The sequence below is a fragment of the Sciurus vulgaris genome (genome assembly GCF_902686455.1).
Source record: "Sciurus vulgaris genome assembly, chromosome: 12".
In the NCBI taxonomy this organism is placed as follows: domain Eukaryota; kingdom Metazoa; phylum Chordata; class Mammalia; order Rodentia; family Sciuridae; genus Sciurus; species Sciurus vulgaris.
In genome coordinates, this window is record NC_136473.1 from 48978510 (window position 1) to 48994509 (window position 16000).

Consider the following 16000-nt stretch of genomic DNA (forward strand, 5'->3'; position numbering starts at 1 on the left):
TGGAGGAGTGGGGCTGGAGGGCAGTGCCGCTGGGGCCGGTGCTATGCGGGGATATTTATTCCACTTTTTTCCCTGCCTGATTGTGGTTATAGCTTCATTCTACTAAGACCCTTGTCCTTTGTCAGAAACCTCTGTCCCATGCGTGAAGACCTTGCAGGGTTCCAGAAACTTCTCATTCCCTTTGTGCCTTCAGGTCTATGGATGATAACGGTTGGATGCTTTATCATTCCTTTCCTTGAAACCTGCCCAGACCTTTGTAAATAGTCTCTTCATTATACCTTCTTCAGTTCCCCTTTGAGTGTGTCATCTGCTTCCCACCAGGGCCCCAAGTAACACATAAATATACATTAAAATTATTTTTAACCCTATTATCACCTAAGAATTCTGCTCGCATGAATTATACCCTTATAGTTTGAATATGATGTGTCTTCTGTCATTCGTTGAACGTGTACATTTGCATGTTCTAATGTATGTGTACATGCAAAGTCTAGTAAAAAACAGTTACATAGCAATTGTTCAATAACTGGGTAGAATGCAGACCTCGGTCCTAATTGATCCAAAATCTAGTTGGGTTAACTTTAGGTTCTAAAAACAATGAGAGGAAAGAAGACCAAAATACCACAGTATTAAGGTAGAGATCCTAGCTAGTTGTCCCCAAGATGTTTCCTACTCTTGAATGGTAGAACTATCTACTTTTATCACATAGCTCCTTGAAATAATGTCTCTCTTTCCCTCTCTCCATGTACCTAGGTGCTACTAGATATGACCGATGAGATATAGAAGTGGAAATGGTGTGTGCAACATTGAGGACATTATTCAAAAGATGATTTGCCATTCTTTCTTTTCTGCCTGCTGGCTGAAACTAGACCTGCTGTTCAAGCTCCTTAAGGAAGGCAGAGCAACAAGACTGGAAGAGCAGAGTCCTTGACACTGGAAAGCCATGATCAGCCCTTTACTTCCTACTTCCCCTATTTTCACAGACAGAAATAAACTTCTACAGCTACAGTTAACTTAGGTTATCCGAGATATATAGCTAAAACTATCTCATTCACTGTGGTATTTGTATTAGCTTCCTATTGCTAATGTTAAAAAATTACCACAAATTTAATGGATTAAAGCAAATGTATTGTAATTCTGCACATCAAAGCACAAAATGGGTCTCATGAGACTAAACTCAAGGTTTGGGCAAGATGGGTCTACACCAGAAGACTGTAGGGGAGAGTCTGGTTCTTTGCCTTTTCCAGCCCCTAGGCTGCTCCCATTCCTTGGCTCTTTAGCATCTTCTTCCATCTTCAAAGCCAGCAACATCTGGCACTCATTCTTATATTGTCAGCTCACTGGTTCTTATTCTACCTCCCTCTTCCACATAAAAAGGACTTTGCTCTTCAGTTGAACCCACCCAGATAATCAGAACATCTTTCTGTTTGAAGATCAACTGATTAGCAAGCTTATTTCCATCTGCAATTTTAACTCCCCTCTGTGATATGACCTAACATTCACAGGTTTGGGTAATTAGGACATGAACACTTTTGGGGGGCCCACTGTTCTACCTACGCAGTGTAAAAATTTTGTTTTGTAATTTATAAATATGTATTTACTTGATTTATCTTTAATACATATGCAACTTTATAGCATTATGCTAATTGGTCATTACTCTTTACAGAACATTTAGTATTGCACCCCATAGTTTAAAATAATTATTCATTGGCTAATTTATTCAAGTAATATTCTTCAGAATATTCTATAATATTCTTGAAAATGTTCTATGTGACAGACCCTGCATACAGTGCCTGGCCTCAAGAAGCTTACAGGTTTGTGGGAGAAGCATTTCCAAAAAGGCTGTTATACAAATGTTTAAGGGAGGCAAGGTATATGTAAGAGGCTAAACTGATAGGAAGTCTTTCTGAAAGTGCTCCTACTAAGCACTGTGATTATATATGTGAAGAAAAGTTATTCTACAAATGAATTATAATCTTTTCAAAATTTACTGGAAGTGTAAATGGGTAGAATATTTTCATTATTGAGTTTTTTCTTTATATTTTTCATAATTTGCACTTATTTACTTTTCACACAAGATCCATGTATAAATTAAGATAAAATTCAACATAAATTATTTTCAAGTTTAAATTGCACAAATTTCCTGGTGTTCCTCACTTTCCAAACACATTTGAGTACAGTAATTTATGATTCTCTAAAATCAAAAATTTTAAATTGGTTAATTTCCTGGTTAATGTCATGTTGGTGTTCCTCCTTCATTCAATGCCTATTTTCAATCCTAGAGCTTTGATGGGATGAGGTGAGAGAATTCAAAGATAGAAGTCACAGTGCATGCAAATCCTAAGGTGAAGATATAGTGCTTTGGGGATGCATATCTGGTAGAATTAAACCCCACATAGCTTACAATTTCCCATATACTCTGGAGTAGTTTGTCCATGTTCCTGGTATAGCATTTATCACTTAAATATATGTGCTTTTTGTTTGGTTTGGTTTATGTCTGACCCCTCTCCTAGTCATCTTTGTGTTTTTGATACTGAAAGCAGTACCTGTCTGAAGTATTCTTAATAATTATGGAAAAGGTGGAAAGTTCTCATCATTGGTAAGTCATTCCAGCACAGGGGTTTTGTGAAGAGCAAATAGAATAATGTATGTGGACTATTCCACATGGTATCTGGCATTTGATAAAGAGTACATAAAAGGTAACAAAAAAATAGGGGATTCTCAGGCAAAGATTAAAGTCAGATGTCAAGGGCATAATCCACTAGAATTCTTACACCGTGCCTTTATCTTCAAGGGTAAAAGATAATTTTTATCCCTGAAATTGTCATTTCAAGCATATGTATAACTAAAGAGCAAACGGAGGAGAGAATGTTAACATGTTCTGTTTAGCATTAATTGGAATATTGTATTTTCTAGAAAGGTTGTTGGCTTACTTTAGCTATCTTGTTGAAGGAACTGCCTCTACCACAAGTACACTTCCTACCCTAGGATAAACAACACTATTTGCAATGCCATTAGCTAGCCTGTGGCACTTGCTACACTAATTCAGGTTCATTTTAAAAATGCAAGTTAAAGATTATGAAAGAAATATAAAAATTACCTTAGTTTCTTGGTTTACATGTTACAGACACCTATTTGAACTATAGAAGCAAAAGTAGAAACTTATCATAAAGATATTAATGATTCTTTTTTCATAGAATCCAAAAGTAGGAGTGAAGTCAGGTCTCACAAATCAAGAATCAGAAACCTCTAAATGTACAGGGGTGCCTTTCCATCACTTGCCTCTGCATCTCCGTGTTTCTGTTTCATTTTGTTGCAGGGCCTACTTCTGTGCATGAAGGTCGTCTGGACTCAGAAGAGATATGAGGAGACAGATAAGCACCTGCCACAACCATTCCATTCCGTAGTGCTCAGAGAAAAAATCCTACCCCAAAGTGTTATTCAATAAAGATTGTATTGTTCAATGTTTCTTGCATGTATAGTTAATGCACTTACAACTGTTAATTTTTCCATGTATATAAGAACATATAATTTAGTATTATACTGTTTTCACTTAACATATATCCATTTTCCTACATAGCTGCATAACCATTACATTTGTTTTACATGATTGTAACATTCAAGCTGATAAGTGTTTATTAAACCAGTTTCATATTGTTGAAAGTTTTACTTATTTTTGTTTTATAAAGAATAAACAACACTATATAATACAGTATTGTTTTGTTTGATTTTTGATAATTTCCTCAAGAATACTCTCAAACCTGGAAATGCTTAGTAGATGGAAATGACCATATTTATCTTTTTTTTTTTTAAAGTTAACACAAGTCTTTTATTCTAAGGTAGAAACGTATAATTTTTCAGAGGGAGGGATAACTTGAAATAAATCAGAAAACATCTTCACATTAATCATTTTTTTCATATACTTCAAATTTGTAATTAATGCCTTTTCCTCCTGGACCTCAGAAAGAACACCTGGGTATTCTGGAAGAAGTTTATATTTCTCCAAATCAATTTCTGGAAAAAATGTGTCACTTTCAAATTCCTGCATGATTCTTGTCACAAACAGTTTAATATGACCTGGTTGATTCATGGCTTCCTTATACACACAACTGCCTTCTACTATCCAAACCATGGCTATTTTAACTTGCTAATTCTGGCTGCTCAGTAAGTTTTAAGGCATCCTTCAGACTGTTGGCAAGAAAATGAGCTCCGTATAGAAGTTCCTTGAGTTCTCTAATGAGAACTGTATTAATTCTGTCCTTTAAAGGTCGATTCTTCTGAGGAATAGAGAGCCAAGTCTTCCTACCCTTAACCATCAGATTCTGTTTACCTTCTACTGAAGGGTTGGTGGTCATCCTTCGGAAATACTTGAATTCATTCCTGAGTGGGGGCAGGGCAGATCCCCATTTTTGCCCATGCCCATGTTCTGGGACACGGCAACGACGCAGTTTAGGGGAAGAACCACAACAGTAGCAGTGATCCCTCCCAGCTGGCCTGCTGCACCCGGACACTGTTTGGAGTTTGGCGCGAAATTGTCAATATTTGTCTTTTTAAAGAGATTGTCAGCTTACTTTTGAAAAGGATTGAAGAAACATGATGTCACTAGAGATTTATGAGTTTGACCATGATTTAAAATTTTCCAAAATTGGTAGTTTATTCACACACACTGAAAACATTTGAATTCCTTGCCATTTTAGGATAACTATATAGGAAAACACTTAAATGCAACAAGAACTATAAACATATAAGTTCCATACTGGATGAAATCAGCGATCACTCCAGCTCTGAATCAGGCTCTTTCATGTTAAATTCACCTTGATCTGGTTTTGAAAAACATTACTATTTTTTTTCCTGAAGAGTTTGGCAAAGGACTGGCTTTGGGTTTATAACCAGTTTTGTCTCTGAAATTATCTACCTAGACTTTGTCAAGGTGCTCCATTAATGTAAATGCAATGGAATTTAATTACATTTTTCTTTCAAAATCAATTTATAAGATGTTCCTAGATCATAAAAATGCCCACAAAGAGTCAAATTGTTTTATTTCTAGCTTTGATCTTTTTATTTATTTTTTAAATAAAGGTTTAGGTACTTACATTGTTTTACTTCAGTAGCTATATTTTAATTGACAGTAAAGTCATTCCTAGTTAAAATTGTAAAATGTACACATTTGGAATCAACACTCTTCAACATTTTTTGGTGTTAACAACTAACAGTGTTGTAAATATTTGTGGAATTTTGTTATTTCTTTTCATATAATTAGTCATTAAAAAAGTACCTTCTCTCTTTAGTACCTCAACTTATTTCCTGAATCTACTCATTGTGTTTTTGATTTATAAAATCACCAATAAATATGCTTTTAAAAAATGTCCATTTTCCATATAAAATATATAAAATCTTCCAGCAGATATTTTCATTAGCTAACTGGTGATATTTTCAGTGAATGCCAAAAAGTAATTTATGAATATATAAAACATCAAATGTTTAGAATAAACTATAGCAGAAATGGTTCACAGAATAAATGATTCATATGTTGTATGCTAACAAAAGATTAAAAAATTGCTATTATAAGAAATTATAATTAGTATTTTGAGCTGATCAAGTACATTTATTTCAGTTCTGTTTTATTTTCTGTGTCCATGGAAGACCTAGTAAATTAAGAAAATGTATAGTTTTGAATTCTGTTTGAATTTCTCTTTTTTTCCTTAGTACCTAGTTTACTTATATCTTTGTCTTTCCTTGAACTCAGTTTCTCCAGATTTTAGGTATGTTATGGGCATAAATAAAACCACTAGAATCCACTTTTGATATTGGTTTCAAAGCATGTCCTTCTTCCATCTGCTCCCCTCTGATTGCTACAAAGCTGACCAAAGGGCTATCAACTGGACATTTGATACAGCATTTGATACAAAGAATTTGACAACCCAATAGCTAGAAAACTATTCCCTGAATAATTTAAAATTGTTTGAAGCCTTTCTCCTATATATATAACTGTTCTACATTTCTATTCATTTTTGCATTCCTCCTTTGTATAGCCTTGGAAAACACAGACCAGTGTTTACAGCAGCAAAGGACATCAGGATGCCAAACAGGAAACAAGGACTTGGAAGACGCTTTGGACCTCTTAATTCCAGGCCACTTGAGAGCAGACACGGTTCATTACACAGGAAAACTGCTTGATCTTGGGAAGAGAGGGTGCTGTAGGTGAGGGAAAATGAGATAGTCACCAATACAGTTCACCTTGCAATTCAGTCGTTTTACATCTAACTAGAGAATGATTGCTGCCATGTTCCAGCCAAAGAATGAGAGCTTCTTTCCACTCTAAGATGGCAAATCATATCTCATCTCTGTTTAGCTTCTAGGGAAAAGAGTAAAGGGAAAAAAGGAGGATCCTTTTCCCACTCCTTTCACCCCTCCCAATCTGCCCTTTATTCTTCATCACAACAAATCCTTTGTTTAAATTCTTTTGAACTTGATAAACAAAATCATACCCAGGGATTTTCCAGGACAAGATTGTAAAGCATAAAAAATATGTAAATATTCACAAAAATAGAAGCAGAAGTATTTCAGTGAATATTTTGTTATAAGTTCAATATCTAAAAATATTTTCATAATATGCAAAATTTTAAATGACATGATTCTATACTCACTCTTCTGTAGTTGAGCAGTTTTATGAACATGAAATATTCCCCCTGCTCTAATGATTCACTTTCTGAGAAGACTCCCAACCCCCACACCACCCACATCTTCCCCTTCTGCCATTTATTTATTTTTCATTGATTGCCCTGGTCTCTCACCACCCACCCCAAGTTTTTAACATATTTATTTCATAGTCAAGTGTTTCATGCCATATGTCTCATGCTATATTATAAACACTTTTATGACCAAAAGCTTGGATAACTCCTGTTACAGTTATGAACATATTTTGAATATATATTTTTAAATATATGTATTATAGCTATTCTATCGATGTCAGGTATAGGAAGAGGGTCTGAGTGGAATCTGATATAGAAGGAGATCAGAGTTTGTCTTGGAGAAATTAATAACCTGAACCTAACTTGATAGGAGGCACAAAAACTGAAAAATGGTACCCTTTCAAATGGACTACCCATCATATGTGTTAATCACTCATTACACTTTAGTTTCATTACATATATTAGTATATTGTGAGTTCTGTGCATCGAGGAAGAAAAGATTGATTTTTGGAGCAAGAATCTTTAAAATGACTATGTAAAATCAAAAGTAAAAAATAAAGAAATGAAAAATGACAGAAGTTGATAGTCTTTCATTATCTGAAACAGCTTGAATTCTGAGTTATAATTTAGAAGCCCTGGAATAGAAAGAGATCTAGATTGTCATTGAACATGAAGACATATGACAATATATCTTTAGAATTTTGACAAAGGAAACATCAAAAATATGTCTTCTAAAGTAAATGCCTCTATTGAGGAAAACTAAGAACTGGGAGAAATGCTAATATTGCATTGCCGATAGCATAAACCACAAACATAATAAAAATATTATTTTGAAACAAAAAAGGTCTTTATTATGTTAACATAGTATACGAAGCCAAGAACTGATAACTATTGTCATTCCTTTTAGACTAAAGCAAGGTGTCATGCAGCCCCATAATTAATTAGTAGAACTCTGAAAGTATTGTATCTCCAATATACACAAATTAGATAGAAGAGTTAAAACATGGTAGAAACACAGATGAAGGAAAAAGTTCTTAAGATATCTCAAGATGATGTTGTGGAAGGAAATCTAAAACAGCAACCTTTCTCAGTAAGTTGTATCACAGGACTGTCTTGAGTCAAAAATTACTTCCGAGTTGGAAGAAATCTTAGAAGTCTATCAAAAAGATAATGTAGAGTATAAAAGAATTACCTTCTACTACCTAAAACAGTTTTAGGAGATGTTAGAGAATTAAAACCAAGATTTAGAACTAAGATTGATTTCTGCAACAATATGATTTTATTGCGCGCGCACACACACACACACACAAGATAACAGTGAGAATTTTATAAGGTACAATGGAATAAGTGTGTGTTAACTGGGTAAATGAGAAAATGATGATTATAACAAAACAGTAGGGGCCTAGTCATACTATTAAAGGGGGAGGATTACTGGAAAGAATGTAGTTACAGATACAAGAAGTATTTTTTCTAGAAAGAAATGTCCACAGAGAAAGAATATCTTTTAAAAGTCATTCAAGTTCTGAGAAAACTGGATATCCACATGGAGAAGTATAAAATTAGATATTCACCTCACACACTACACAAAAATCAACTCAAAATGGATTAAAGATTAAACATGAAAAATAAAACTATAAAACTAGCAGAATTAAACAGAAGGGAAAATCTCTAAGACATTGGTCTGGGCAGTGATTATTTTAGACATGATCAAAAAAACATAAGCAACAAAAGCAAAAATAGACAAACAGGATTATAACAAACTAAAAAACAAAGGAAATAACAGAGTGAAGAAACAACCTACAAAACAGAAGAAAATATTTGCCAACTAGACATCTGACAAAGGATGAATATCCAGGATATATAAGACTCTGGAAGAACTTAACAAGAAAATAAGTAATCCAATATAAAAATGTGCAAATGGTCTGAATAGACCCTCCTCAAAAGAGGAAATACAAATGACCAACAGGTATATTTAAAAATTGTTTAATGTCACTAATAAGGTAAATGCAAATTAAAACTACAATTATTACCTCACACCTGTTATCAAAAAGGTGAAAGGGAAGCGTTGGCAATGATATGGAGAAAAGGAAACCCTTATAAACTGTTGATAGGATTGTGGACTAATACAACACGGAGTTTCCTCAAAAAATTTAAAAAGAACTACCATATGATCCAGTAATTCCACTAGTAGGGATGCATACAAAGGAAATGGAATTAGTTTATTGAAGAGATTTCTTCATTTCTATGTTCATTATAGCACTATTCACAATAGCCAAGATAGAGAATCAGCCTAATTTCTATCAACAGATTGATACATAAGGAAAATGTGGTACATATATACAGTGGAGGGCTCTTGAGTCTTAAAAACAAAGGGATCAGGTCATTTGCAACAACTGGATGAACCTGGAGCACATTGTGTTAAGGGATGTAAGCGAGGAACAGAAGGAAGAAATACTGTCTGATCTCACTTACACGTGGAATCCAAACAAGTCAAACATGGAAGCAGAGACCAGAGACTGGGTGTGGAGAAGGTTTGGGAGATTTGGGCCAGATCACTCAAAATCTTAGATAAGAGGAAGAAGTTAAATCTACTATGTACTATAGTAATTATATAACAATACAATGTATACTTGAATATTGCCAAGAGTAGATTTTAAGTGTTCTTGCCACAAAAAAAAAGTCTGTGAGGTAATGCAAATGATAACTAGCTTGATTTAGCCAATCCACATGTATATGTATCAAAACATCATGCTGTATACCATAAACATACACAAGGTTTACTTAACAATTTAATAAAACAACTCATTCAAGCAATTAACAAAAATCTTGGAACAAAAGGAATTACAGTAAAATTGAGTGTTTAAAGGCTTCTAGGCTGAGCTTACTATTGTTATTGTTTCATGCACAAGATTTACTGTTCTTTCAGTAGTAGGGAAGGTCAACTTGGTTAGTCATTCCAGGAAATCTTGTGGGATTGCTTTTAGAAGACTGCAGCACCGTGTACCTAAGTAAGATAAAACAGAAACCAGGTATGAAGCCAAAGATATCAAAAGATGCCATTGAAACTTATAACCTAATGTGGATCAAAGGAAGAATACTTGAGTCTTTTTAAAAGAGGGAGAAAAGAATTTATTAATTCATTCCATTCATTCATTCATTTACTCAGCAAAAGCATTTATCTGCTTTTATATTCCTAGGCACTGTTCTAAGTTCTTGGCAGACTTAAAGGAACCAGAAACAAAAATCCCTGCCAAGCAGCACATATGTTCTTATAGAATGAAACATAAAATGAGCAATAAAAAGATAAATTATATAGCATATTAGAAAAAGATTAAATACTACAGAGTAATAAAGCAGAGTGATGGTGATTGGAGATGTGGAGGCATCATGGTTTCCTTTTACGTGACAAAATCTAAAAACTCAGTTTTCTGTGATCTGTAACATTCTCAGAAAGGTGCACATTAGTACATTAAGAAAGAAATCAGTGGAAGCAGGCACGTGGGGCCTGCTCAGTCTGATTTTTAACTACTCAATAATTCACTTTCAGTTCAAAGCAGGTGTCATAGCAGAAAGTAAGTTGCAGAATTCTGGTAGGAGAAACGCTCTAATAAAATCTGTGATGTTTCCCATTAATTGAATCCCTAACACCTGTTCCTTTTATTTACCTTACTTTTGTTTTTCACTTTGGTAAATACTATTTCTCCACTATTTTAAAAACAAAATAATTGAACACATGTGCAGTTTTACTTATAAAACATTTATATTTTTCATCAGTGTTAATGAAGACATAATTGTCTATGTCTATATGCCTGAGAGAACAGGAATAATTTACTTAACTACCACAGATGAATATGTGTAGCTCATCTGTTTAAGAAGAGGCTAAAGAGAACCAAGCTGGGTGAGCAGGGCCCCTGGTGGCCCCACGGTCTTGCTAGGCGAAATGAGTTTGGCTGGGGACCGGGGCCCCCCAGGAAGACCCAGGGAACAGGCTTTCTGGGCTTCTGGAGGCAAAGGAAGATGAAGGGTTCTACCAGATGACTTGCAGAGGTTCACCAAGGAATCTGGAGATGATGAGTGTCAAGGGGACCAGTCAGACACAGAGGACGAGGTGGACTCTGACTTTGACACTGATGACGGGGGTGAACCAGCCAGTGATGGAGAAACAGAAGAGCCAAGAAGGAAGCGCCGAGTAGTCACTAAAGCCTATAAGGAGCCTCTAGAGAGCTTGAGACCTTGAAAGGTCAGTACCCCAGCTGGTAGCTCTCAAAAGGCCCGAGAAGAGAAGGCACTGCTGTCACTAGAACTACAGGACGATGGCTCTGACAGCTGGAAATCCGAGCATCAATCTACAGCTGAACACCCTCCACAAACATTTCTTCAGGTATAGGAGAGGCAGGGCCAGTCCCGGCGGTGAAAGGGGCCCCACTGTGAGAGACCACTGACCCAAGAACAACCTCTCAGGGAAGCCAAGATCACAGGAGAGCTCAACTTGCATTCACTGGAGACACATGAGCGACTTGAGGCTGACAAAAAGAAGCAGGTTCACGAGAAACGGAAGTGCCCAGGGCCCATGATCACCTCTCATTCAATGACAGTGCCACTTGTTGGGGAGCTGGGCCCCGAGGAAGAGAATGTGGAGGTAGAAGGACTTGATCCTGCTCCCATGGCTTCTGCATTGACTCCCCATGCTGGGGCTGCACCTGTGGTACCACCTGCTCACTGCTCACATGCCTTCTTCACATTTAGTGATGATGCGACATTTGAGGAATAGTTCCCCCAAGGTCAACCCCCAAAAGTCAGTGTTCGGGAGATCTGCCCAGTGACCCATCCTCCAGCTCGATTCGTGACCCTGCTACAGACATACCCTGTGCCACTGCTTGAAACTTCAAGACCATCCGTGAGACCTACAGAAGCATATCGCTGCCCATGGACGGCGTCCTACTGCTCAGCCCTGGGCCCTGGTCCCCCACCTCCTGAGCCCCTCCCTGGCTCTGGGCCCCGAGCCTTATGCCAGAAAATTGTCATCAAAGGAAGAGATGTTTAGTCCTTAGAAACCTCTGTCCTGCCGGGACATGGGCTCTTGACCTTCCCTCTCTACTTCACCCCCTTATATCTCTGATCTTTGCCCGCTCCTCTTCTATGTCTTCCCCCTTCTTTGCCCCTGGTTCCTACTGGTTTTGTTTAGGTTTTTTTAATCCAATAAAATGGAAAGATCCTTTAAAAAAAAAAAAAAAAAAAAAGAGTCTCAAGAATTATAAAGGAATTTACTATCTTAGGGATAGGATAGGGACCTTGCATCTTTTGCTTAGCTCTTTTAATTTAATAAATGATGTTACTGCTCTAATAGTTCTACTAGAGGTCATTGTTAATGATACTTAATTTCAAGACCATATAGATACTTCATAGATAATTTCAGGACCATATAGATACTTCTGCCTCCTTTTCTCTGCCCTTGAAAGATCATTACAATTAGGAAGACAATATATTATTATTAAACTACAATAGTAATGGTTTAAGGAGCTTTGTGCTCTTTACTAGTTATGACCTCACTTGACCCTCAGAATAATGTTATGATGTCAGAAACATTCACTGGAAACAGGCTTACAGAGGTTACTTGCCAAAGGCACCATGTGTTGGGCTGAGATGAATTCTACAAACATCTAAGCTATTTCTGTTTAAGTGGCATGGTTTTGTTGTCAAAACTGAGACAGAATTGAATAGGACTGACCAAATCTAGATACTGTTATTATCTAGGTGAGCACATCATTTAATGACTAAGCACCTCTCCTCTTGCTCCACTTGCTCTTCCTGTTTCTCTTCCCCGGCCATGGGCTCGGCTCACTTCCTGTCACCTTTCCTTTTCATCTTTGGGATAGGGACTGAACTATTATAATCTCACCAGGTATGTACGAGAATTTCAATTGGCTTGTTTAAAGTTACGTTCACTTACTCTATGAACTTTAAATTTTTTAAAAAGTGAAACAATATCTCATATAATAATTGTTAATAAGTCATGATTTTTAATATGAAAAAACTCAAACTGGATATTATAAAATGAATATTTCAAAGCCAGTTTTTTTTTTTACTATCTTGTATATAATTTATGAATCAAGCTAAAATCTTAGAATTCAAACTTGTGAAATGTTTCAGTCTCAATACTCATTATTACAGAAGTAGAACTATTAAATGCTGGGTCATGTTAGTCTTTTACTATAAATTAATGAATCTCTGGAACATTGACTGCCATAGGCTTTGCCTCGGGTTTCTTTTTCCAACTTGTTCATTGACTAGATTTATAAAAGAATAACCTATTGCATTTTGTTTTATGAAAGTGACAATAAAAAATGACTAGAAATCCCAAGTGTGTGTTTTATTGGTGTTCAAAAATTTTATTTTTGGAATTTGTTTTGCACTGTACCAAGAGATGGTAAACAAGCTACTTGGATACTAAATAATGAGATGAAATTTAGCATTACCACAGGAGTGTCCCACCTGGTGATCAAGTGAAAAGCATCCTATTATTTACAGAGTATCTTTAAAGATTGAAGTAACTTCCCAGTTAAGGAGATTTACAGTCTCATTCTAGAATTTTACAGGTTCATTAGGATATTCTTCCTTATTGGTCAAATGGCTTACTACTTTTGGATTTGAGGATTTTCTACCTGATTTGCTTTTTAACTGGAAAAAAGGCAAAGCAAGTCTTATGCTGAATCCCACAGCATCTTATCCACTCAAGGACATTGATCCTGAAATGACCTCGTTTCTCCTGCGCCAGTGTTCCCTTCAGTAACACAATGTGCTGTATGTTGTTAAATCCAGTGGTTAGTTCTCAGCCTTCATATACCTCAAGAGAGTAAATGCCCGCTCTTCTTTTAGCTTCTAGGACACCATACTTGCTCGGTTTCCCCAAAGCTACTCCTTTTCAGTTCCTCTTACTTGTTTTGTCCTCTCCCTTTACTAAATATCAAAATGCCAGAGCTCAGTACTTGGATATCTTTCCTTCTCCTTTCACATGTCTCCCCTTACTAATTATATCAACTTTCTTGATTTTAATTTTCATCCATCTGCCAGTGTTTTCTTCATAGTATTTCCAGCTGGAACTCTGGGCTTATTTGGCCTTTCAATTTGGATGGCTAATAGACATTGCAGACTTAAACTGTTCCCAACCGAGCCTCTTGTATCAACTCTCTCCTCCAAACCTACATACTCTTTGTGAAATCTCTGTTATTTCATACAGTAGTAAGTCCATCCTTCTAAAGGCTCAGGCTGAAACCTTGGCGTTCCCCTTGACTCCTCTTTTTCTGAATCCCCCATTCAAATTTTTAGAACATTCATATGTTTGATTTTCAAAATACAGCCAAAATTTGACTATTTTTGGCTACTTTCCCTGCTACAACCTGGATCCAGTCAACATCATCACTACTTGGACTATCACAATCTTTCCCTCTGGATTTCCCTGTTTCTACCTTTATCAACTTTCAATATGTTTCTACAGAACAGCCATGGTTCTGTTAAAATACAAGTCAGATCATGGTCTTGGCAAAACTCATTTAAACAATAATCAAAATTCATATAGTGCTCTTCAAGGTCTATATGATCTGTCCGCACCCTAACTCTCCAGCCTTAGCTTCTCCATCCTTCACTATGCTAAGCCACACCAGCATCCTCAATATTTCTTGATATGCCAGGCATGCTCCTGCCTTAAAGCAGAGGTTAGAACCCAGAGTCTCTCAGATTCCAAATCCAGGTCTTCAATCCAAATAACCTAATAGAGACTCTGGAAATCCCAATCAGAATATTCTCATAAAAACCTAGTACCTTAACCATATACTAGTTTTTAAGTGCCCTAATCAACACTAGTTTTTAAATGCTCTACTAATAGGAATTGTAAACATGGTACTTAATTTTTTAGGTGAAATGGGGGGGCTTTATGTGGATTTAACACAGGACTTTCAAACAGATTGGAGACTAAGGAGGTTGGATATAATTTAAAAAAAAAGGAAGAGATCCCCACTTCCACTGCTGCCCCAGAGGCACCACAGAGCAAAGGGGAGGAATAAGGGAAGTAAATGAACCCACTTTTTTAGGAGACCTGAGCCATGTCTTGGTATGGAGAGATCAGAGATCAAAGACACTGCCTGACTAAACGGAAAGGCATGCTACACAATATTCTTGTGTAGAAAAGAAGCCACATCTCTCCTGGCTGCCCACAGAAGACAGAGGAAGGAACAATTTTGCATCCTAGGCATGGGGGCCAGCAGCTGGGGAGCCAAGTTCTGTACACCCAAGTTTGACCCAAAATATAGGCCTGGCAAGCCCAGAACAATTATGCAAAGGAGAGAAATTAAAGGGATATGAATATGAAAAGAAGAGCTCAAACTATCCCTACTTGCTGATGACATGATTCTATATGTAGAAACAACAACAAAAAAATTCCACCAGAAAACTTCTAGAGCTCATAAATAAATTCAGCAAGGCAACAGGAAATAAAATTAACAACCATAAATCAATTGTGTTCCTATAAACCAATGGTAAATCAGCTGAAAGAGAAATTAGGAAAATTATCCCATTCACAATAGCATAAAAAGAAAATAAAACACTTGGAATCAATCTAACAAAAGAGTTGAAAGACCTCTACAATGAAAACTACAGAACTCTAAAGAAAGAAATTGAAGAAGACCTCAGAAGATGGAAATATCTCCCATGTTCTAGAATAGGCAGAACAAATACTGCCAAAAGGACTATACCACCAAAAGTGCTATGCAGATTTAATGCAATTCCTATTAAAATTCCAGTGACATTCTTCATAGAAGTAGGAAAAGCTGTCTTGAAATTCATTTGGAAATACAGGATGCTTAGAATAGCCAAAGCAATCTTTAGCGAGAAAAGTGAAGCAAGATCAAAATGCCAAACCTTAAGTTTTACTAGGAGCTACAGTACCAAAAACAGCATGGTATTGGCACCAAAACAGACATGAAGATCAATAGAACAAAATAGAAGACATAGAGACAAACCCACATAAATACAATTATACTAGACAAAGGTGCCATAACACACATTGGAGAAAAGATAGCCTTTTCAGCAAATGGTGCTGGGAAAACTGGAAATCCATATGTAGCAGAATTAAACTGAATCCCTATCTCTCCCCCTGCACAAACCTAATCTCAAAGTGAATTAAGGACCTAGGTATTTTACCAGAGACCCTGCACCTACTAGAATAAAATATAGGTCAAATTCTCCATCATGTCAGCTTAGGAACTGACTTCCTCAACAAGCCTCCTAAAAAGCAAGAAATAAAATCACAAATCAAT

General features: G+C 36.3%; 1 protein-coding gene and 2 pseudogenes across 7 annotated transcripts in view; 1 reads left to right on the top strand and 2 right to left on the bottom strand.

The window, feature by feature from the left end:
- The window catches only part of LOC306641211 (uncharacterized protein), a 97209-nt gene that overhangs the window by 20108 nt on the left and 61101 nt on the right, over nt 1-16000 (bottom strand). For 2 of the 5 annotated variants that reach the window (XM_079106189.1, XM_079106185.1), the window contains one exon: nt 8890-9693. The exons of 2 other annotated variants lie outside the window; for them this stretch is intronic. In XM_079106189.1, coding sequence (XP_078962315.1) covers nt 9670-9693 — 24 coding nt within the window. In that variant the 3' untranslated portion in view covers nt 8890-9669. Of the gene's footprint in view, nt 1-8889; nt 9694-16000 lie in introns of those variants that run through there. One more of the 5 variants, XR_013758062.1, reaches the window with a different exon arrangement.
- LOC306641772 (dihydrofolate reductase-like) lies at nt 3791-4545 on the bottom strand (annotated as a pseudogene). The gene has a single exon. The product of its transcript is annotated as a dihydrofolate reductase-like (transcript).
- LOC306641706 (vacuolar protein sorting-associated protein 72 homolog) lies at nt 10323-14688 on the top strand (annotated as a pseudogene). The gene has a single exon. The product of its transcript is annotated as a vacuolar protein sorting-associated protein 72 homolog (transcript).